At 34.5% G+C, this 24078-nt stretch overlaps 1 protein-coding gene across 1 annotated transcript in view; it reads left to right on the top strand.

Annotated features, from left to right (window-relative positions):
• The window catches only part of BANK1 (B cell scaffold protein with ankyrin repeats 1), a 310241-nt gene that overhangs the window by 36654 nt on the left and 249509 nt on the right, over positions 1-24078 (top strand). Inside the window, 2 exon segments of the mRNA XM_032632810.1 lie at positions 6583-6714; positions 6717-6980. Of these exon segments, the coding sequence (XP_032488701.1) occupies positions 6583-6714; positions 6717-6980 (396 nt within the window).

Raw genomic sequence — 24078 nt, 5'->3', positions numbered from 1 at the left:
ATCAAGCTGAAGCTAGTGGGCCAGGAAGATGTGGGTTGTGTATCAGCAGTATCTGCTGCACAGAAATATACAGAAAACACCTGGTACTTTTTGCCACTGTGAATAAGTGAAATTAATCAACTTTCCTGGAGGAGAAATATGAGTTATAGTGTATTTTGCTACCTCAATACCTTTGGAAATTTTCCTCAGTTTTGTTCCCCTGTTGTACTAGTTAGAGTACAAATTAGAGTATAAGACCAATTCAGTTATATTTACTATATAATTTGAGTAATGATATATATTTGTGTGTGATTAGATCAAGATTAATGTTCATGTTATCACTACTGAGTCCATTATGGCTATAACTCATTTCTTTGTGATTTTGTTTCTTCTGCACTTTGGTTACCAGTTAGAAAAATATAATATTGAAAACGTGCATCATGCCATCTTTCTCCATTATGCACAAACATGGGTAAGAGGTGGGATCTTATTCAGAAAGAAGAAAATCTGCCATTTTGAGCTGTGCATATATAATAGGAAGGATTTGGATGTATGGCCAGTCTCATTCTTTTGGCAATATGTAGTATAATTCATTCTCATAGCAAAAACAATTATTGATATCAATTATTAACACACATTTTCTTCAAGCTTGGAGATTTGTTCAGTATTTTGTAAGATAAATAAATAAGGCATCATTATGGAATCTGAAAGAACACTTTATAGTAGTTAGATCTATTTTGCTCCTACCATTGTAGTATAAGCTGTCCTTTATGTTGCTAGACTTGAGATTTACATTTTAAATAATAATTTATTTGCAGACCTTAATGGCATCTTCAATAGCAATTTCCCTTTATCTTGATGACGCTTTCCAGGAATGAACATTTTGTGCTTCTATATTTCAGGTTCATCCTTTATTGTTTCATTTCACAGCCTATAAAATCTGGCCAACATTAGTGACAGTAACCCTCCTTAAACAAGCAGAATAATGATTTAGGTTTGATTTAGTTTAAGTGTATAAAACAAAGTGCATTGCAAGGCCAGTAGACTCCTCTTGAGAAATCATAGAGAACTGTTGTTGAGTCTACAATGTAACTGTTACTCAAGGACAAGCTATTTTCTAGAATAAGGCCCCTTTATTAACTTTTTGTATTTTGACCCAACATGCTTTCATACAAAAAGATTGGAAGGTAACATAAAGAACCAATTACTATCTTCATAACCGTGACAAGTTAATCAGTGTGATCATCAGTAAAATAAAAATAACAAGGCCAACTCCATACAGTTTTATGAATATTAAATGAAGTAATGCATGTTAAATGCTTAGGAACATACCTGGTCCATGGAACATCTCAATAAATAATACTTGAGAAAATTAAAAGAGTAAAAACCTGAGATCATTTAACCCATAGAAAAGAAAGGGGCTAACATTTAATGCTAGTCTTAGTTTCTGAAAACTGTCAAACAGAGTTTACTAAGTACAAGTCAAATATAAATTTTAAAGGAAGGCACAATTTCAGCACAAGAAAAAAATGGCCATAGAGTATGCGAGAGACTTCCTGTCTAATTTTCTTAGGAAGTTTGAAAGATAGGTTATGATTGTCTTTAGAATTGATTTCCTGTGGTAGTGTGATATGTACCGTATAATGTGGCAGTATTCATTCTGTACTTCAATACATCCTCATAGCCTAATGTATAATTTTATTGATTTAAGTTTTAGAGTCCGGAAGGAAGTTCTGTGAGTTCTTCATAGACAACGATACTCTTGGAGTATATGGTTTATTTCCTCTTTTTTCCCTGATGGGAAACCAGAGGAGCTTTCACATACCTTGCATACTTGATATTAACTCGTAGGCTGCTTCATAGAGACTAATCTAGTTCATATCACTGCAAAGAATCTATTTTAATCTTTTAGATAATGTTATTATGTCCTCTACTGTTAAAGGTTAAAAGTACAGACTGTAGGGTCAGACTGCCTGCATTGGAGTCCTAATTCCGGTACTGATTGTTTTCCCATCCGTAAAATAAGAGTAACATTAGTACCTGAAAAGGGTAGATTTTGAGAATTAAGTGAAATAACATGTATAAAACAACAAGAGTCCTAGTTTATTTTAAGCACTCAATAGTTTATTATTAGTTTTATATTTACTCTAATTATTTTATAACTAAACAGCAGCTTACTCTGGCTATATGTAATATAAGGAAAACTCTTCCTCTGCTGTTCCTCAAACATAAAAATACTGAATTATGACACTATGTTTGTGTTTGTTCAATAACTATTTAGTTAGCATTGAGGCTGGGTGAAACACTACATAGAGAATGGCAGAAGTATGCTGATGATTCCTACACAACTTGTGTATGATTCCCATATGTTTTCTGCCAGATATTTTTTCTCATTCTGTATATGTAAATCTATTTTTAAACTTTTGTTGAATATCTGTTCAAAAAATTGTGCTAGGCATTGTGTAGGAATCAGTGAGTGGAAAGAGGAAGCATCTTCCTTGGGGATACTATTTATATCATGAGAAAAGATATAGATAATTCAATAAAAATGCAAAAGCTCTCAAAATCATTGTGGTGTTAATTGCTACATCAGTGGTATAGAAAATACATGCTCTATATCCAGAGTGAGAAAGGTAAGTGTGGAATATAAGAGTTTTGGTGTTTTGTTCTTTGTATTCATGATAATACCTTACAAACTAAATTGTTAAGAATGATTACTTTGTTTTATACAGTAATACAATTTTACAACAAAAATATAAGCTATATGGAAGAGTAAGAAAAAGGAAATCATACCTCTCTCAAAATTTTATCTCTCACATACAACTGTTGCTAACAGTCAATGGAACTATGGTGTATTTTGAGTAGATGGGCAGGATTATTTAAAAGTGAGAAATACTCTTATGTGCTCTTTTTTAAATAAAATAACTTATTTTAAAGTAAAACCAAAGGACGTTCATTTTCAGATAAAAATTTTTTACTCAGAATACTTTCCAAGTTTATTATTGCTTAAGAAGAATGATGATACAAAAAATAGTAGAAGAATTGAGTCACTTTTTATTCAAATTTAGGCAGTGTTAAATAGCTGTATTCTATGAAAGATGATGTTAGTGTTTTATACTTTCTCCTCCACAAATACTCAGTTTTCCCATTCTATGGATACTTTCATTTCATCAAGATTTTTAACATTTGCATTTTGTAGTGCCATCATAATCTCCTTGATACTTAGTCTTTGATCCGTATGTATATGTATTCAACTTACCATGTGTTCTTTTTTCCAAAGTTTTTACATTTTCATTTTGCTTACTTTGGTTCTTCTATTTGCTGACTGGGTTTTTTTCTTTATTTAAATTTTGATTATAGTTACACAGGCATATTGAACAATGATAAAACACCTATAATGAAAAGCAGCAGTTCTCTGCTCTCTCCCTCCCCAAACACAATTCCATTCCCTATGGGAACCTTAAGAACCTCATTATTTCAAATTTTGAAAGATATATTTATACTACTATTTCTTGATTTACTAATTGTATTACCTATTGTTTTCTGTAATATGCTGGATAAGGATTTCAATCTATTAGTCTATCAAACTCTTTCCTTATTCTCTAGTATATTTAAATCTCAACTTGTAGTTAAATCATTAGTCATATTTTATATTATTATGATTGCCTTAGTCCATTTAGGCTGCTTTAACAGGATACCATAGACTTGGTGGCCTAAACAATAAAATATTTATTTCTCACAGTTCTGGAAGCTGAGGTCACGGTGCCAGCAGGTCAAATTCTGGTGAGGTCCCTCTTCTGGGTTGCAGATTGCTGACTTCTTTCTGTGACCTCACGTAGCAGGAAGTGCAGGAGACCTCTCTGGAGCCTCTTTTATAGGGACACTAATTCCATTCACGAGGGCTCCACCTTTATGACCTCATCACCTCACATTGGCCCACCTCCTAATACCATCACACTGGAGGTTATGATTTCAGCATATGGGATTTTGGGGAGGACATAAATATCCAATCCCTACAATGATTATGTACACATTTACACTGTTGATCCAAATAGTATATAATGATCCTGCTTTTTTGTTTTGTTTTGTTTTGCTTTGTTTTTCTGCAATTAATTTTTCTTCTTTCTTTTGTATTTTACATGTAAAAGATTATAATGTACCTATCTTTAATTTTTTTCAAAATGTCCAGTCAGAACTGTCAAACTTCTGTTAGCATTTTTTCTCAAATTTTCAAATATATGATACAATCTTACGATTGTTTTATTTTCTTTGGATCTCCCTCCCAAAATACTCCATTCATCTATTATAAGTCCCTTTGCCTCTTGAATAGCTACCATCCTGAAACTTCCTTTTTCTTTTGATATTTTAATTTACTTTTTAATTGCCATATAATTTACATGCACAATCTAAGATATACAGATGAACAGATTTTTACATATGTATACTTCGTGTAACAACCACTCAGATCAAGATACAGAACATTTTCAGAACCTCAGCAGGCTCCCTTTTATCTGCTTCCATTCATTAATCCCACTCCCAAATATTCTGTTCTGTATCGCCATGAATTTTTTTTCTATTTTTGAACTTTTAATAAATACAATCCTTCAGTATATACTTTTTCTTCTTTCAGTCAACATTATATCTTTGGATTCATCCATGTTGCATGTAGCAGTGGTCCATTCTTTTTTATTGCTGTGCAATATTCTGTAGTACGAATACACTATAAAATTATTTTTGTAAGAGCTATTTTATAATTTATTATAATATGCCTTTGAAATTGCTCTGAAAAAATCTACCAACCTAATATTGTTCTCCTCTTGAATGACTTGCTTTTCTTTCCTAGATATATGAAGAGGTTTTATAATAATCGTTAAACCAAGTGAAATTTAATCAAGATGTTTTCTCTAACAGTTTTTCCATAGAATTGGTTCATTTTTCTTCCATATTTTAAGGATTTTAAAAAGTATATTTTAAAACTTGTAATGCATCTTTTGTTCTCTTCTACTTCAGGTTTGGGGATTATCTTTATATTGAATCTTTTCCTTTTTTGGCTCTTCCCCATATATATCAGATTTTTCACCAATTGCTTTAATTTTGTTCTCTCTTTTTGTGTTTACTATGAAAATATGAAGCTTTACTTTGAGGCCAGAAATGAAAATATTATCTGTGTCTAAGCTAGTCATTGATTTTTCTGATTTATTATCTGGGCAATGGTATTGCTTTGGCTCTCAACTTGTCTTTTTATCTATTTGTTATACCCTTTCAAATGATTCTTTTAAAAATATCAAATCAGTATGTCTTTAAACTTTGGTTTTATTTCATCAGTGGTTTTTTAATACTGTGAGGGACTTTTCTTGTGTTTTTCTTCCCTGCTTAGGATTCCTGCTAGTCTTTTCATGCTGTGTTACTTTCATTATTATGATGATCATATATATTATTATTGTTAATATTGTTGTCATCGTCTCTTTCAATAACTATGAATTTGTACTGCTAATCCTTTCATCTTGCTCAGGATTCTCTTAGCTCAGTCTAGGCTTTCTATTTGCTTAATATTGTGTGGGTAAATTATTCCTTAAATTCCCCTCCCTAATTGCTACTTTTTATTTCCCCTCCAAGCTATAGTTTGAGAGACAAAATCTACATTCCAGTCAGTTTTTATGGCCTGAGAGAAAAGAGGAGAAGAAGATCTGTCAGTGTGACTCTCAAGTTGGAGGTGGTGGGATGCTCTTGAGTTCCTGTGTAATTTGACTGGCTTTACTGACTCAGCTTTGAGCCTTGGCTTGTTTAGGATTCAGCCTTTCCTGCTTCTGCAGACACCCCCGATCAGTTTCCAGCTGGGGAAGAGATTCATGACCTGGTGGTTTTGGTGGTTTAAAAGTTTTTTCATCAGTGCTGGTTTAGGGTGTGAGATAGGTTTAGGATTAGTACTGCCTCACCAGAACCTCTGATTTATTTCATCAACAACAACTTTTTAGTTTGTGGCATGAGATATTACCCCCATTATTTGGTTTTTGCTATTGAATTTTTTTCTTTTAAACGATTTTTATTTTGTTGGTTTTCTGGGCATGGAGTTATGTAATCTGTCTTGATGTACCCATCTTTACCTGGAAGAAGGATTTTAAAGTCCTTTAATGTAAGTTGTCTTATTTCTTCTCAGAATAATCATTCATTAGGTAGGGCTTATTTTTTTTTTAACCTTCATTTAGTTGGTGAAGAAACATGGCTGAAAGGAATTAAATACCATAATCTAGGTAAAATTTTGTGGTTACTGGCAGAGCCACGCCTAGTAGCCCAGCATCCCTAATCCCACAGAATATTCTTTCCATTCTATCTCTTTTATTTCTGTTGAGCTTCCTAGATTAACATTTGTGGCAGTGAGTACAGTGTACCCTTGCTCAGAGCATGACTCTGTGTTGCTTCTGAAGGATTACTTTACTCCCATAGGATTCTGATGGGATAATATGAATTATATTATTGGTCTCTGGTATAAGCAAATTAATATATTCCCTAAAGAGTACATTTAATTCTTTGAAAAATAATAATATAACCTGCTGTTAGCATGTCAAATATAAGAAAATTAATTTATTATTTTCTCCTTTCCAGAAAATGCCAAAGACATCATCATGATCTATGAAGAAGATGCTGAAGAATGGGCTTTGTACTTGAGAGAAGTTTTTTCACATGTTGTGAAAAGGGAAGCAATCCTGTTATATCACTTGGAGAACTATTCTCTTCGGGATTTGAATTGCTAAGTTTAAACTCTTACAAGTGTAAACTTTTGATATTATCAAATAGCCTGCTTCAAAACCTATCTTCAAAGAAATGTCAGTTTCTAGAAAATGTACTGCATTCACCAGAAAGTGTGGTTACTCTGCTGTGTGGGATGAAGAGTTCAGATCCTCTTTACAAATTATTAAATATCTCTGGAGGCAGATGGGAGATCTCAACTGAGCAGGAGCCTGAAGACTACATCTCTGTAATCAAGAGTGTCATATTCACAGGTAGTGTTGCCAAACCTTATGTGTTTGTTTTTATTTACTTATTTTTATGATAAAAAAATCTGAAGTTTTTTTGAATCAATGAATATCTGATGTTGGGATTAAAAAAAAGAAAAATGAAAAGCCAACTTTACTTAATGGTATGTTACACTTTCCTCAAAATGCATGAAGGTTCTTAATTTTTAGCTTTATTCCAGTCAAGGCTTATCTGTTCAAAAAAATGGTTTAAAATTATATTTCTTAGGGCAGCCCATATGAGATCATACTTGGTAGAACAAATATGGAATGCTAGGTTATATGTCGGTTTGGTTCTGGAAGCTGATTTCTCGGTTAAGGAGTGAGACTTGAGTTAATGTCGTCTACCCTAGTATTGGTGCCATTCAGTAGCAGTCCAGGGTTTGAAGGTCTGAGTTATTATAGAACTGTAGAATTTCCCTTGTGCTGATAATTGTATGATATCATCACTGTGGTATGATATACTGTTATTTTCATTGATTTTAAATAACAAATTTAGTTTTAATCATTGAAGCATTGCGTTAAAGGGCGGAACACAGGGAACTGTTCATTAATTAATTACAGTTTCATGTAATAGTCAAAACTCTGAAGCTTCCTAGTGTTAGAGCTTCTCCCTCCCCCAGGGCTTCAGCCTTGGTGTGGGAGGGGTGCTGTGCTCAGCTGCTTGCCTGGTTTTCTCACCTTGCCTCTTGCCTTTAACTCCCAGTGTTCCAGCTATGGTTTCCTCTCCCACAGAAAAGAGGTGGGGTTCTTATCTTCTCCTGGCCACATCACATATTAAGTGCTGGTTCTTTTTCTTGGAGCATGTTTCTGGGCTCTGTGGAGATCCCCTCATTCCCGGGGGATGTCTCACCTGCAGTTCCTCAATGAGACAAACGTTTCCTCTCCTCTAAGTTCCTAGTTGTGGTGGTCCACCCCATATAGAGTCTTAATATTAATTTCTACAGCTTCTTTATAAGTCTCTTTTGGTCAAAGTCACTGAGATATCTCCCCGCTGGCCCTTTCTCACACCTGGCCTACATCTGTCTGTAAAATCATTCGTTTTTCTTCTGCCGTGACAAACTCTGGGCACACAAGCCATTCCCAATAGAGCCACCACCATCCTGCCCTCAGAGCAGCAATGCACCACAGCCTCTTACCTTTAGTCATTTCCAGGCATGGGTCTAGCCTGAGTCTTGGTGTCCTGTAAAGCCAGAGAACACCTGTCAGTCCCAAAGGCTCTGCTGGAAACCCTTGTCCCTCTGCTTGAAGATGATGATATCCCTCAGTCTTCCCTGTGGAGGATGGTGGGACTCACAGCACATCAGCGACTCTTTAAAAAATCCTCTCCCTATTCTCCAGCATTCCAGCCTCTTCAAATTCAATACTTCTTAAGCCTTGTTTTGGTTCTCTATTGTTGCATAACAAGTTACCTTAAACTTTAGCAACTTCAGACAATGATGCTATCACAGTGTCTATGGCTGAGGAATCTAGGAGCAGCTTAGCTGGGGGGTTCTGGATCAGGGTATCTCCAGAGGTCGCGGTCAAGCTGTCTGGAGCTATAATCCCCTGAAACTTCCAGTGATCACTTGGGGAGAATTTGTTTCCAACAGGAGCTTACATTGTTGTCGAGTTTGTTATTGTTTTTTAACAGACTCTCGGATGGAAGTCACCTCTAGTAGATTCCCGAGGAAAAGCAGTGTTTCTGAAATCTTACATCTCCCAAAGTGTTTGTCTCTTGTCTTATACTTGAAGTGCAGTTTGACCATGTTGCTCTTCTTCCTTCTAGCATTGTAGAATTTAGGGAATTCTTATTTGCCTGGCAGACTAAAGGATTCTTCATTTATATGTGAAGTCTAGTGACTTCACTAGAGTGTTATCCTCGTGCTGACTGTGTTGCCCAGGGATGTGTTACTTTTTGTCTTTATTTTCCTTTCATTTGGCGGGGGGGGGGGCTTTTCCCCAAGATGTAGATTCAATATTCTTTTATTTCAGGAACAATTTCTTGACTCATACCATTAAATGTTTGCTCTATCTTATTATTATGGTTTTCTTTTTCAGGGATTCCTTTTATATGTATGTTGGATTTATTTTTGCCTGTAATATACTCTACAATTTCTCTCTACTTCTTTTTGATTCTTTATCAGTATCCATTTACTTAGCTTGTATTTATCATTTCAATCCTTGCTACTTTCTTGTGCTTTCAGTACTCTCTCTTCCCCTGTATTATTTCAAATTTCTCCTTCATATTTATGTTGCTTTTACTTTTTTTGTCGTAACATTTGGTTGAGCCCTGGAAGCTTACAGTGCATTTCTTGTTCTTATCTTACCAACCTCACCTTGACACCCTGTATTTCTGCACTACATAATTGCTTCAAAAAGGTGATTGTAATTCATTACATTTTAAAACTTCACGGTGAAATGTTTGGTCACAATTTCCCACTTCTTTTATGGCAATACGTTTTTAGTATGTGATTCTTTATGTGTAATTGGTTTTCTCTCTTGTAGCATCTTTATATAGATCCTGTGCTGGTCCAGTTTTTCTTTTGTATCACTGAACAAAGCGAGTTTTTCTTGGTCTAGCTAAGGGAGATAGAAAATGTGGGTTTTGTTGTTCTTTTTTTTTTTCTCCCCCACACAAGGAAAGACTTTACTTCTCTGTTTGTTTTCACAGATATAGACTACTTACTACACATATGTCTTTTCTATATAGTTCCTCATTTAGCCTCACTTTTTCTGCTTTTTGGAACCAAACCACTTCCATAGATGCTTCTACCTGAAACTATTGCATCATGTCTACAATATAAAAAGGCATGGACCCTAGCCTTAGTGAAAGCTATGTTTGTTAGTTCTTTTTGAAATCTGATTTTGGAACCATTCTTTTGACCTGGAGGTCTAAGAGTTCACTGTTTACCATTTTCAATAAATAGGACATTTGCATAATTGTTTCTCATTCTCTATGTTTTGGGATGATTTGCAGGAATAAAACAGGGGAAATGTTGACTACACTATAATCTTCAAACTGGCAGTCGTCTAGTTTCCAATCATCTCTGTTATTTTTTATTTTTGTTTAGTATTCCACAGTACATTGAATTAGTTTTTTTGGTTACAAATGAAAAATGTTACAATTGGAAATTATAGACAATTTATTACAGTAAAATGCACATAAGGTACAAGTAATTTCATGTTAATTGTCTCCCCTGAAACAGAGAAGCACTAAAAATTTGTGGCAAAATTTTGAGTGATTCTCCACACCCATCATTTTTATTCCCTTGAAGAATTCAAATTTTATTGGCCATTTAAATTATGATATCACTATTGTGTAAAAATATTGAGGAAATACATTTTATCTTCAAATTGTATACCTATTGATATTTGATAGGAGACCTATTGATATTTGATAGGAGAAAATCTTATACTTTATGAACAATATAGGACTACATATGAAGACACTATTAGCTCTCATCTTCCCATATTCAATTTTTAGACTCTGATTTCTTATAATAACTTAGATGCACCTACAAAATAGAAAATATAACGGTGTTGTGTGGAAAAAAAATTCAAAGATGATAAATTTGTCTGAACTACAAGCATGCAACCAAAATGTAGACCTATAAGCAATTTGTAAGCCATGCATAAAATAACTTTTATGTGTCGGTTGTGTCCCTTGACAAAATTGGTATTAATTGCTGTGGTCTATGCAATAATAATTTGTTTTCGTAAACAGCTTAAATGTGCTACATTACTTTATGTTTCAAATTGCCATTTGTGTTGAATACATTAAGTCTGGGTTTTTAAAATAATGGGTGAATTAGTATGAAAGATGTGAAATTCAGTTTTACTGTCCTTTTTCTACTTCCCCTCTATCCCACAGAGAAATTATTCAAGGAAGAAAGGAAACTTATTATTCAGGAGCATTATATGATAAAGAGAATAATAAATAGGGATCTTCCCTCACCAGGGCTCAAACCCATGTCCCCTGCATTGGCAGGTGGATTCTTTTTTTTTTTTTTTTTTTTTTTTTTTTTTTTTTTGCGGTACGCGGGCCTCTCACTGTTGTGGCCTCTCCTGTTGCGGAGCACAGGCTCAGCAGCCATGGCTAATGGGCCCAGCTGCCCCACAGCATGTGGGATCTTCCTGGACCGGGGCACGAACCTGTGTCCCCTGCATCGGCAGGCGGACTCTCAACCACTTCGCCATCAGGGAAGCCCTGGCAGGTGGATTCTTAACCACTGCACCTCCAGGGAAGTCCCAGGCCATTTCTGTCATTACCATTAGTATAGGCATGTGCTGTACACTAGGGTAATTGCGTCACCTCCCATTGAACACAACCTCCCATTTCTGCCTTAATACCATTGTTCTTATGCTGCCTTCTTTATGTGGAGTACCTTTACCCATATTTTTAATTGAAATCCTGGCCATCCTTCAAGGTCAGTTGAAAATCTGCTTTATCAATGAATTCATCTCAGATCCTTTCTGCTTGAAAATATTCTCCTCATCTCTAATTCTATTAACCTTTTATTATCGCTTATTTATGACTCTCCTTATATTCTTTGTAATTATTTTTGACAATTTCTTTTCTCCTCATTACTTCTGTTTCAAAATTTAATGCTGGTAACTTTCTTTCTAAAATATTTCAGCACTTTAAACATCCAAAAAATAACAGAAGAGTACAAATTGTGCTTTTAAGTGCAGGTTTATAAATGTTTACTGGTGCAGTTGGGTTTTCACTTTGTTAATGATGCAAAGGTTTACTGTGGTATTCTTCTCAAGATTACATAATCTGAAATATAGGAGGGCTCAAGATAGCAGTGTAGGAATACCCTAAACTCATATTTCCCATGAACCCAACAAATCTACAACTATATATGGAATAATTCCATAAGAAAGGGACTTGAAAACTGGATGAACAGAGACTCTACAGCAAAGGGCAAAAGGACAGTACACTTGGCTCAACAGGGAATATGTCCAAGAAAACTATTGAACTGTAAACAGAAAACCTGCTCATAAAGGGCTCCCAAACAATGCACTCGACATGAAAACCAGTGCAAAAATACCAGATTGAAAAGCTCACTTACTAATGGAGAGGCCATTAGTGGAGTGGAGAAGTTACCCACTTACTAATCTTAAAGCATCTGAAGCATTTGCCAGAGAGGCAGGAACCAGTTTGGATGCTCCACAGAGACTAAGACACTGGCAGGAGCCTTTTTTTTTTTTTTTTTGATCTCAGGCTACCTTTCTAATGCTGGCACTGGTAGGTGCCATTTTTTAATTCTCCTGACCTGTTACCACCAGTGGGCACACCCTGCTGAGAGCCACACCTACCCCTGTGCCTCAGCTAGATCTTAAAGCCAGGCCAGGGCTAGCCCTGCCCACCAGTGTGCTGTAGCAGTGTGGCTCTGCCACAACAAGAAGGTACACAAAACCCACAAGGGGGCATCCCTTGAGCACCTGGCTCTCCTGGCAAAAAAAGACTATGTCTGAGCCCCACAGGATGTCTTCTCAGTAAGGCCACTCCTTCTAGACTGGGAGAGATAGCTAATTTACCTACTACATAGAAACACAGAGAATTAGGCAAAATGAGGAAAAAGAGGAGTATGTTCCAATCAAAAGGATGAGACAAACTTCAAAAAAAGATCTGAATGAGATGAAGATAAGCTATATTTGATAATGAGCTCAAAGTTATGGTCATAAAGATGCTTACTGAACTCAGGGGAAGATAGGATGAACACACTGAGAACTTCAACAAAGAAAGAGAAAATACAAGAAAGTACCAAACAGAAGTTATAACTGAACTGAAAAATAAACTGGAAGGGTTCAACAGTAGACTGGATGAGGTAGAAGAATGAATGAGCGAGCTGGAAGACAAAACAATGACACTCACCCAGGTAGGGCAGCAAAATGAAAAAAGAATTTTAAAAAGTGAAGATACCTTAAGGGACCTTTGGGACAACATCAAGAAGATTAATATTGATATTTGCATTATAGGAAACCCAGAAGGAGAAGAGAGAGAGAAAGGGCCCAAAAATTTATTTGAAGAAATGGTGGCTGAAACACTTCCCTAATCTGGAGAAGGAAACAGACAGCCAGGCCCAGGAAATCCAGAGAGTTTCAAATAAGGGAAATACAAAGGAACTCATACCAAAAGACACATTATAATTAAAATGGTAAAAATTAAGGGTAAAGAGAGAATTCTAAAGGCAGCAAGAGTGAGACAACTTGTTTCATACAAGGGAATCCCATAAGGCTATCAGCAGACTTTTCAGCACAAACTTTACAGGACAGAAGGGAGAATGGCATGACATTCAAAGTGCTGAAAGGAAAACACTCCCGTCCAGGAATTCTCTACCTAGAAACATTATCATTCAGAATGGAAGGAAAGATTAAGAGTTTCCCAGATAAACAAAAGCTAAAGGAGTTCTTCACCGCTAAATGAACCCTATAAGAAATATTAAAGAGACTTCTTTAGGCTGACAAGAAATGGCATTATTTAATAATAAGAAAACATACAAAAATAAAATTCTCACTGGAAAACATAAAATAAAGGTAGTGGATCAATCACATACAAAAAAAAGAATGAGGGTTAAAAGACAAAAGTAGGCAAATTAACTAAATTTAAAATAATCAGTTAAGGGATGCATAAAATAAAAAGATGTAAAATGTGTCATCAAAAGTATTAAGTGTGTTGGGATTTGGAAGGCCATTTTTCTTCCAATAATAAACCATTGTCTTGTCACAGTGGAAAAAAAAAGTATTAAGTGTGTGTTGGGGGGGTGGATAAAGAGATAAAGCTTTAGAATGTGCTCAAGTTGCAGTTGCTAGCAACTTAAAAAGGCAACTGCTTGCTTTGAATTTCATATGTGAACCTCACAGTAATAGCAAGGAAAAAACAGTAAGTACACAAAAGAAATGACAAATGAATCTAAGCGTAACACTAAAGAAAACTACCAAACACAAGGAAAGAGAGAAGGAGGAGAAGAAAGGAAGTTAGAGGAACTACACAAACATACAGAAAACAATGAACAAAATGGCAATAAGTACATGCCTATCAATAATTATTTTAAATGTAAATAGACTAAATTTGCCAATCAAAGACATAGAGTGCTTGAATGGATATAAAAACAAGATTCACCTATATGTTGCCTACAAGAGGCTCACTTCAGAAGAAAGGACACATACTAAAAGTGAAGGAATGGAATGAGATAATCCATGCAAATGGAAATGAAAAGAAAGCTGCAGTAGCTATATTCGTATCAGACAAAATAGACTTTAAAACAAAGACTGCAATATAAGATAAAGAAGGGCATTGCATAATGCTAAAGGCGTCAATCCAGCAAGAAGATATAACGTTTGTAAATGTATATGCATCCAACAGAGGAGTAACAAGATATATAAAGCAAATATTAATGGACTTAAAGAGAGAAATTGAAAGAAATACAGTAACAGTAGGGGACTTTCACACTGCACTTACATCAATGGATACATTATCTAGACAGAAAAAGAAATAAGGAAATGCTTTCCTTAAATGACCCATTAGACCAGATTGACTTAATAGATATATATTGAACATTCCATTCAAAAGCAGCAAAATTAACATTTCTTTTTAAGAGCACATGGAACATTCTCCAGGATGGATTACATGTTAGGTCACAAAATAAGTTTCAGTAAGTTCAAGAAGAATGAAACCATATCAAGCAGCTTCTCCAACCATAATAGTATGAAACTAGAAATCAATCACAAGAAAAAAAAATGAGAAAAAAACCCCCAAAACCTGGAGATTAAACAACATACTATTGAACAACCAATGGGTCATCAAAGAAATCAAAGGAGAAATAAAAAATACCTAGAGATAAATGAAAACAGAAATAGAATGTGTCAAAATCTGTGGGATACAGCAAAAATGCTTCTAAGAAGGAAGTTTATAGCAACATAGGCCTACATTAGGAAACAAGAAAAATACCCAATAAACAAGCTAACTTTACACCTAAAAGGAACTAGAAAAGGAGGAACAAATAAAGCCCAAAATTAGTAAAGGGAAGGCAATAATAAATATCAGAGAAATATATTAGAGACAAAAAACAATAGAAAAGATCAATGAAACTAAGAACTGTTCTTTGAAACAATAAAATCAAAAAATTTTAGGTAGACTAACCAAGAAAAAGAGAGAACTCAAATAAATAAGATCAGAAATGAAAGGGAAGTTACAGGTGATACCACAGAAATACAAAGGATCATGGGACTACCACGAAAAATTATATGCCAACAAATTGGACAACCTAAAAGAAATGGATAAATTCCTAGAAACATACACTCTTTCAAGACTAAGTCATAAAGAAATAGAAAATCTGAATAGACTGATTAGTAGTAAGGATATAGAAACTATTAAAAAAAAAAACAAAAAAAAAACCCAGGCAGGCAGCTCCACTGGTGAATTCTACAGAACATTCAAAGAAGATTTAATACCTATCCTTTTAAAGCTCTTACAAAAAATTATAGAAGTGAGAAACCTTCAAAACATATTTTACAAAGCCAGCATTATCCTGATACTAAAACCAGACAAGGACACCACAAAAAAAGAGAAAATTACAGGCCAATATCCTTGATGAACATAGATGCAAAAATTCTCAACAAAACGTTAGCAAGATTAATGCAACAATAAATTAAAAGGATGATACACCATGATCAAGAGGGATTTATTCTAGGAATGCAAGGATAGTCCAATATCTGCAAATTAGTCAGCATGGTACATCACATTAACAAAATGCAGGATAAAATTCATATGATCATTTCAATGCATACAGAAAAAAATTGACAAAATTCAAAATATATTTATGATAAAAACTCTAAACAAAGTGGGTAGAGAGAGAGCATACCTCAACATAATAAAGGCCATATATGATAAACTTGTAGCTAACATCATACTCAACAGTGAAAATCTGAAATCTTTTCCTCTAAGATTAGGAACAAGACAGATATGCCTCTTTTGCCACTTTTATTCAACATAGTACTGGAAATTCTAGCCAAATATTTGGGCAAGAAAAAGAAATAAAAGATATCCAAAGCAGAAAGGGAGAAGTAAAACTGTCACTATTTGCAGATGACATAATGCTATATATAGAAAACCCTAAAAATTCCACCAAAAAAATTCTAGAACTAATAAATTAATTCAGTAAATTTGCAGGATACTAAATCAATATACATAGATCTGTGGTGTTTCTATTCACTAATAAAGAAATATCAGAAATACAAAATTAAGAAAGCAATCCCATTTACAGTTGCATCAAAAAGAATAAAATTCCTAGTAATAAATTTAACCAAGAAGGTGAAATAGCTGTACACTGAAAACTATAAGACACTGATGAAAGAAATTGAGGAGGACACAAATATATGGAAAAATGTTCTGTACTCATGGATTGAAAGAATTAATATTGTAAAAATGTCCATACTACCCAAAGCAATCTACAGATTCATTGCCATCCCTATCAAAATACCAATGACATATTTCACAGAACTAGAACAAATAATTCGAAAATTTGAATGGAACAACCAAACATCCCAAATAGCTAAAACAATACTGAGAAAGAAGAACAAAGATAGAGGTATCACACTTCCTGATTTCAAGCTATACTACAAAGCTATAGTAATCAAACCAGTGTGATACTGGCCCAAAATAGGCACAGATCAATAAAACAGAATTGAGAGCTCAGAAATGAACCTACATATATATGGACAATTAACTTATGGTAAGGAGCAAAGAACATACAATGGAGAAAGATATTATCTTCAATAAATGGTGTTGGTAAAACTGGATAGCCACATGCAAAAGAATGAAACTATCAATAGATCACTATCTTACACCATACACAAAAGTTAAATAAAATGGATTGGAAACTTGAATATAAGACATGAAACCATAAAATTCCTAGAAGAAAAAACATAGGCAGTAACATCACTGACAACTGTCTAGGCAATGTTTTTTTTCCATTTTTTAAAAACAGCTTTATTGGAGTATAATTGCTTTACAATGTGTGTTAGTTTCTGCTGTATAACAAAGTGAATCAGCTATACGTATACATATATCCCCATATCCCCTCCCTCTTGCGTTTCCCTCCCACCTTCCCTATCCCACCCCTCTAGGTGGTCACAAAGCACCAAGCTGATCTCCCTGTGCCATGTGGGTGCTTCCCACTAGCTATGTTTTATGCATCTGACTCTAAAGGCAAGGGAAACAAAAGCAAAAATAAGTAGGATTACATGAAATTAAAACACTTCTGCACAGGGAAGGAAACCGTCATCAGAACCAAAAGGCAGCCTATTAAATGGGATAAGATAATTGTAAATTATATATCCAAAGAGCGATTACTATCCAAAATATATAAAGTAACCATACAAGTCAATAAAAATACAAATAACTCAATTAAAAATGGGGAGAGGATCTGGATAGACATTATTCCCAAAAAGACATACTGATGGCCAACAGGCACATGAAAAATTGTTCAGCATCCCTAACTATTTGGAAAATGCAAATAAAAAACACAATGATATATTACCTAACACCTGTTAGAATGTCTATTATCAAAAAGACAAGGAATAACAAATGTTGTAGAAGATGTGGAGAAAATGGAACTCTTGTACACTGTTAGTGGGACTGTTAATTGGTGCAGCCAGTATAAAAAACAGTATAGAGATTCCTCAAAAAGTTAACAATAGAACTGCATCTGACCCACCTGTTCCATTTCTGGATTTTTATCCAAAAAATACAAAAACACTAACTGAAAGATACCGTCACCCATATGTTCATTGCAGCATTTTTTACAATAGCTAAGATACGGAAACAACCTAAGTGTCCATCTGTGCATGAGTGGATAAAGAAGATGTGGTGTATTCACAATGGAATACTATTCAGCCATAAAAAGGAGTGAAATTCTGCCATTTCTAACAACATGGGTGGACTTGAAGGTATTAAGCTAAGTGAAATCAATCAAACAGAGAAAAACAAATACCACATGATCTCAATCATATGTGGAATCTAAAATAAAAACCTAATAAAATAAATCCAAAACAAACTTATAGACACAGAGATCAGATTAGTGGTTACCAAAGGGGAAGAGAGGGTGGGAGGTAGGTGAAATGACTGAAGGAAGTCAACTGTATGGTGGTGGATGGTAACTGGACTTGCTGTGGTGATCACTTTGTGGTGTATACACATCATGTTATAATGCTGTACACCCGGAACTTATATAATAATAAAAAAACTGAATCTAACCATAAAGGAAATATCCGACAAACTCAAACTAAAGGGAATTCCACAAGATTATTTCTTTGTACTCTTCAAAATATTAAGTTCAAGTACCTAGGAATAAACCTACTAAGGAGGCAAAGGCCTGTAGTAAGGAAAACTAATAAGATACTGATGAAAGAAATCAAAGATGACACAAACAGATGGAGAGATATACCATGTTCTTGGGTTGGAAGAATCAATATTGTCAAAATGATTATACTACCCAAAGTAATCTACAGAGTCAATGCAATCCTTATCTAATTACCAAAACCACTTTTCACAGAATTAGAACAAAAAATTTTACAATTAGTATGGAAACACGAAAGACCCCAAATAGCCAAAGCAATCTTGAGAAAGAAAAGTGGAGCTGGAGGAACCAGACTTCCTGACATTCAGACTATACTACAAAGCTACAGTAATCAAAACAGTATGGTAATAGCACAGAAAAGAGAAAATATAGATCAATGGAACAGGATAGAAAGTCCAGAGATAAACCCACGTAATTATGGTCACCTAACCTATGACAAAGGAGGCAAGAATATACAATGGAGAAAAGACAGTCTCTTCAATAAGTTGTGCTGAGAAAACTGGAGACCTACATGTTAAAGAATGAAATTAGACCATTCTCTAACACCGTACACAAAAATAAACTCAAAATGTATTAAAAGACCTAAATGTAAGACCAGACACCATAAAACTCTTAGAGGAAAACATAGGCAGAACATTTTCTGACAAAAATCGCAGCAAGATCTTTTTTGATCCACTTCCTAGAGTAATGAAAACAGAAACAAAAATAAACAAATGGGACCTAATTAAACTTGAAAAGCCTTTGCACAGCAAAGGAAACCATAAACAAAACGAAAAGACAGCCCTCAGAGTGGGAGAAAAATACTTGCAAATGAAACAACCAACAAGGGGTTAATCTCCAAAATATATAATGCAAAACAGCTAATGCAGCTCAGTATCAAAAAAAAAAAAAAAAAAAACCAACCCAATCAAAAAATGGGTGGAAGATTTAAATAGACATTTCTCCAAAGAAGACATACAGATGGCCAAAAAGCACATGAAAAGATGCTCAGTATCACTAATTATCAGAGAAATGCAAATCTAAACTACAATAGGTATCAGCTCACCTGAGTCAGGATGGCCATCATCAAAAAGTCTACAAACAAGTAAGTGTTGGAGAGAGTGTAGAGAAAGGGAACCCTCCTACACTGTTGGTGGGAATGTAAGTTGGTACAGCCACTATGGAGAACAGTATGGAGGTTCCTTAAAAAACTAAAACAGAGCTACCATATCATCCGGCAATCCCATTCCTGAGTGTATAGCTGGAGAAAACCATAATTCTTAAAAGATACTCCAAACATTGGGTGCATCCCCAATGTTCTTTGCAGCACTGTTTACAATATCCAAGACATGGAAGCAACCTAAATGTCCATCGACAGAGGAACGACTAAAGAAGATGTGGTACATATATACAATGGAATATTACTCAGCTATAAAAAATTAATGAAATAATGCCATTTGCAGTAACGTGGATGGACCTAGAGATTCTCTTAGTGAAGTAAGTGAGTCCAGACAGAGAAAGACAAATATCGTATCATATTGCTTATATGTGAAATCTAAAAAAAATGGTACAAATGAACTTATATACAAACAGAGATAGAGCCATAGATGTAGAAAACAAGCATGATTACCAAGGAGGGAAGAGGGGAGAGGGATAAATTGGGAGATTGGGACTGACATATACACACTACTATAAATAAAATAGGTAACTAATAAGAACCTACTGTATAGCATATGGAACTCTACTCAATACACTGTAATGACCTATATGGGAAAAGAATCTAATAAAGGGTGGATATATGTATATGTAAAACTGATTCACTTTGCTGTACACAGAAACTAACAAAGCATTGTAAATCAACCATTCTCCAATAAAAATGAATTTAAAAAACCTGAAGGATGAGTTATTGTTCCAGATGAAAGGAATCTAAAGTTGCATGAAAACTATATACAGTGAATAATCCTGACTTGAATGCCAAACTAGGAAATAAGGAAATTAATAAGACAATTGATGAAATTTTATTATGGACTATATATTAGATAGCAGCATTGCACAATGTTCAATTCTCAGAGTTTTAAATTGTTAGATGATATGCAAGAGAATATCCCTGTTTTTAGGAAATATACATTGAAATGTTTAGGAGTAATGGGGCGTGATGTCAACTGTCCATGCATACACACAACACACACATACATACACACATAGACAGAACCATCTATTTACAAAGACATGTATGTATACAAATGTGTGTGTATGATTATTGGCTAAATATCCTGAGTTATCTCCTACACATAACTGTAGTTCTAGAGATGAACAAGAAGCAAAGTAAGCACATTCTTGTGATATGTGCTGATAGTTGTGCATATTTGAGAGGTGGTGGCTTTTGAAGGAGGACATAGTTCAGTGCATGCACTGTGATGCTAGACCTAATTACCCTGTGGTTGGCATTCATGGGAGCCTGCAAATGTCTATTTTGTACGTAATAATATAGCCATTCTTACTGTGGGATGGGGGAGGGGGGTCATCTGGCATGAGAAGTCATGTTCACGTCTGTATTGTTTACTGATTTTTTTTCTTCTGCATAATATTCTAGCCCTTTATGTCAAGTACCATGTCTTATGTCTTATACTCTGGTTAATTTGTGTTTTGTTTCTTAGTTGAGTAGTTCAAAACCGTAAGATGATGATTAGGAATCATAAACTCATACTGAGTTTCTCTTCCAGATTTCCTGCGTTAGGGTGAATGTTTAAAAGGAAAAACTTATTATTTTTCTTTAAACAAATGTTAAATAAATATATTTCCCACAGAAACCCTATTATTTGCCTTTGAGCCTAGAATAATAGGCATAGCTAAGAGCTGACTTAATAATACTTTTCACCTGATATTATTGTGGATGATTTAATTATTTATATACATTTAAAGCACTTACCAAGAGTTTCCTCGCAGAGAATCCGTGCTCATAAATATAAGCTAGTTTTATTACTTTTCTGTCTATACATTAATTTAGAGGAAGGGAGGGAGAAATAGAGGGAGGGAGGAAGGACAAAAGAGGAGAAGGGAAATAAGGGAGGAGGAGGAGAGGGGAGGAAGCATCTGAGAGTGGGGGAGAGATGCAGAAGGAGAGAGACAGGTACTCTAGGACTGCAAAGAGAGGCCAAGGTGTTATTGATTGGGCAAGTAAGAGAAATCAGAGTTGTGAATGGAAAGCTCAAGGTTGGAAGAATATCAAGGAAAGAAGTGAGTCAAATACTAGGTAAACCATAAAAAATCTAGGAGAGGTTAGAGTTCAGGATACAGAAAACAGGTGGGAATTGAAGTAGGATGAAATAGGAAGAGGAGAATTGATTTAAGTCACCAAGGCTGATAACAAACAATAGCTTCACTTATTTTGGAATTTACACCTACTCCTTGGGTGGGCCCAAGCCAATCAGCAGGTGAGGGCCTGAAGCCTTTGGACCTGCTCAGAAACCTTCAGGGAGTAGGAAGGAGGAGATTGGAGAGAAATGATGTTTCTGTTTCTGTAACTGGTCAGTTAGATAACAGCTTGTTTTTCTCACTAGCTAGATGTGGTAAATATGGACAAAAGGATATATAAGTTAAAAGCAAGCAGGAAGTCTGTTTTCTAGTGGTTCTAGTTGTTCATTTTCACAATTTGATGTGTTTGGGCTTTCTGTAATAAGATGAACGGATTAGAACCACACTCCTCCTAGTTTATTGTTTGTAGTTTTCAAAGTTTAACTTTTTTTGGTAAGAACTTACAAATGTTAAATTGAGTGTACTGGTTTTATGAAGTAAAGGAAGTCTTCTCAAATTTTTGCGTTAAGTGAAGGGAGCCTTCCTACCTTGTTCCAACTTTGTGTACTAGCAAGAGAAATAAATACACATCATTATTCATTGTGTGGGTCTCTGTACATCTCCATCAGATTCTTCAGAGTAGTGGGGAGGGGGCTGGCCAAAACTTCAGATACCTGGCTCCCTCTAGTTCTATTAGTAAAACCTCTGGGAGTGAGTTGTGAAGAGCGAGTAGCAGAGGCCATGGAAATAAACAATAAATGAGTGCCCCTGTGGCTAGTGCACTCTGAAGCTTAAGAACCACTGATCTGGACTAATTGTCTCATGAATATAATCCTTGTTGATGGATAATTAATATCATTCAAAGAATTAGAAATAGTGGCTTTGTGCATTTAAAATCAGTATCTCTCCTCTGTTGTTTGAAATAGTTGGAATGCACCTCAATTTATGTATCAGTTTTATTATCCACATAAATTGTGACTACCTATAGAGGTTTTTGGTTTTGGTTTTGTTCAGTTAATATGATTGCAAGTGTTGTTCTGTGAACATTTTTTGCACAGGTGTTTATTTTGGGGGCATAGGTCCAGGAAGAAAGCTGTGGTCCACAGGGTTTGTGCATATAAAAGTTAATGCAAATTGGTCTCCCCAAGGCAGTTGTACCAAACTTACTTGGTAGCAGTATAAGTCCTCAATGCTTCCCAATCCTCTTCAATATTTGGTACGCTCAGAATTTTTAGTTTGCAATTAGTGGATGTGAAAGTGTATTTCATCATAGATTTAACTTGCATTTCCTGGTTACTAGTGAGCATTTTCTCATATATTTACACATTTATATTTTCAATACTTCAGTCTCTAATTTTGTTCTAATGAAATGCTTCCTCATGTCTTTTACTCACTTTGTCTTTTGGTTTATTGGATACTTTAAAAATATTTGGTTATATAGCTTACAAATATCTTCTCAGAGTTTGAGTTTGTGGTTTAAGTTTTTAACTTTAATAGTTTTGATAAACAAGTTCTTAATATAGTTAAGTGTATCAATATTTTTCTTTTAGCTTACTATTTATTATATCCTAAGAAATCTTTGCCTCTTAGATCATACAGATATCTTCTAAAAATTGGAAACTTTCGACATTCTCATTAAATCTGACATCCATCTCCATCTGGAATTAATTCTGTGTGCAATGTGAGGTTGGACTCCAGATTATTTTTTCCGTTGTGAATTAATTACCTGTTCTTTGAATGTTTCAGTTTAATATGTTTAAGAGTATTGCAGTCATTCAGGTTTTCTATTTGAGTCATTTTTGTTTTATTTTTCTAAGAATTTGCTGATTTCACTTGTTTTCACACTTTACCATTATAAAATTGTTCATAACATTCCTTTATTTTTACTGTCTTCTCTATATAAAAATTGTGTGCTCTCTTTATTTTAAGATCATTTATTTATTTCCTTTTGTTTTATATCAGTTAATCTTCCCAGAAGTTTGTCAATTTCATTTGTCCTTTCAAAGGACAACCTTTTAAATTTAAAATATTATTTTCTATTATATATTTTTCTATCTTAGCTAGTTTTTTGTATTATATTTAATATTTCTTTTTTCTACTTTCTCTCAATTTTTGGAATACTTATTAGCTCATGGATACGTAACCTTTTTGTTTTTCTGTGATAAACATTTAAGGCTATAATTTCTCTCCAAGTACTTCTTCATCTATACCCAACAAGTTCTTACAATGCTTTTCATTACTATTCAGTTCCATATGTTTTCTAATTTTATTTTGATTTATTCTTTAGAAGTATTATAAATAAAGAGAAGTACGAGCTTTAATTTATCTTGTCATTTATTTCTAAATTTTGTTGTGTGATCAGAGAATGTGGTCTCTATTATTCAGGTAGTTTGAAATTTATTGAGTTCTATATATGGCCTGGTTTTGACTAATTTTTTAAAAAATTCCATGTGTGTTTGAAAAGA

This window comes from Phocoena sinus, chromosome 5 (genome assembly GCF_008692025.1).
Source record: "Phocoena sinus isolate mPhoSin1 chromosome 5, mPhoSin1.pri, whole genome shotgun sequence".
Lineage (NCBI taxonomy): Eukaryota > Metazoa > Chordata > Mammalia > Artiodactyla > Phocoenidae > Phocoena > Phocoena sinus.
This window is presented reverse-complemented; position numbering and strand designations above follow the sequence as displayed.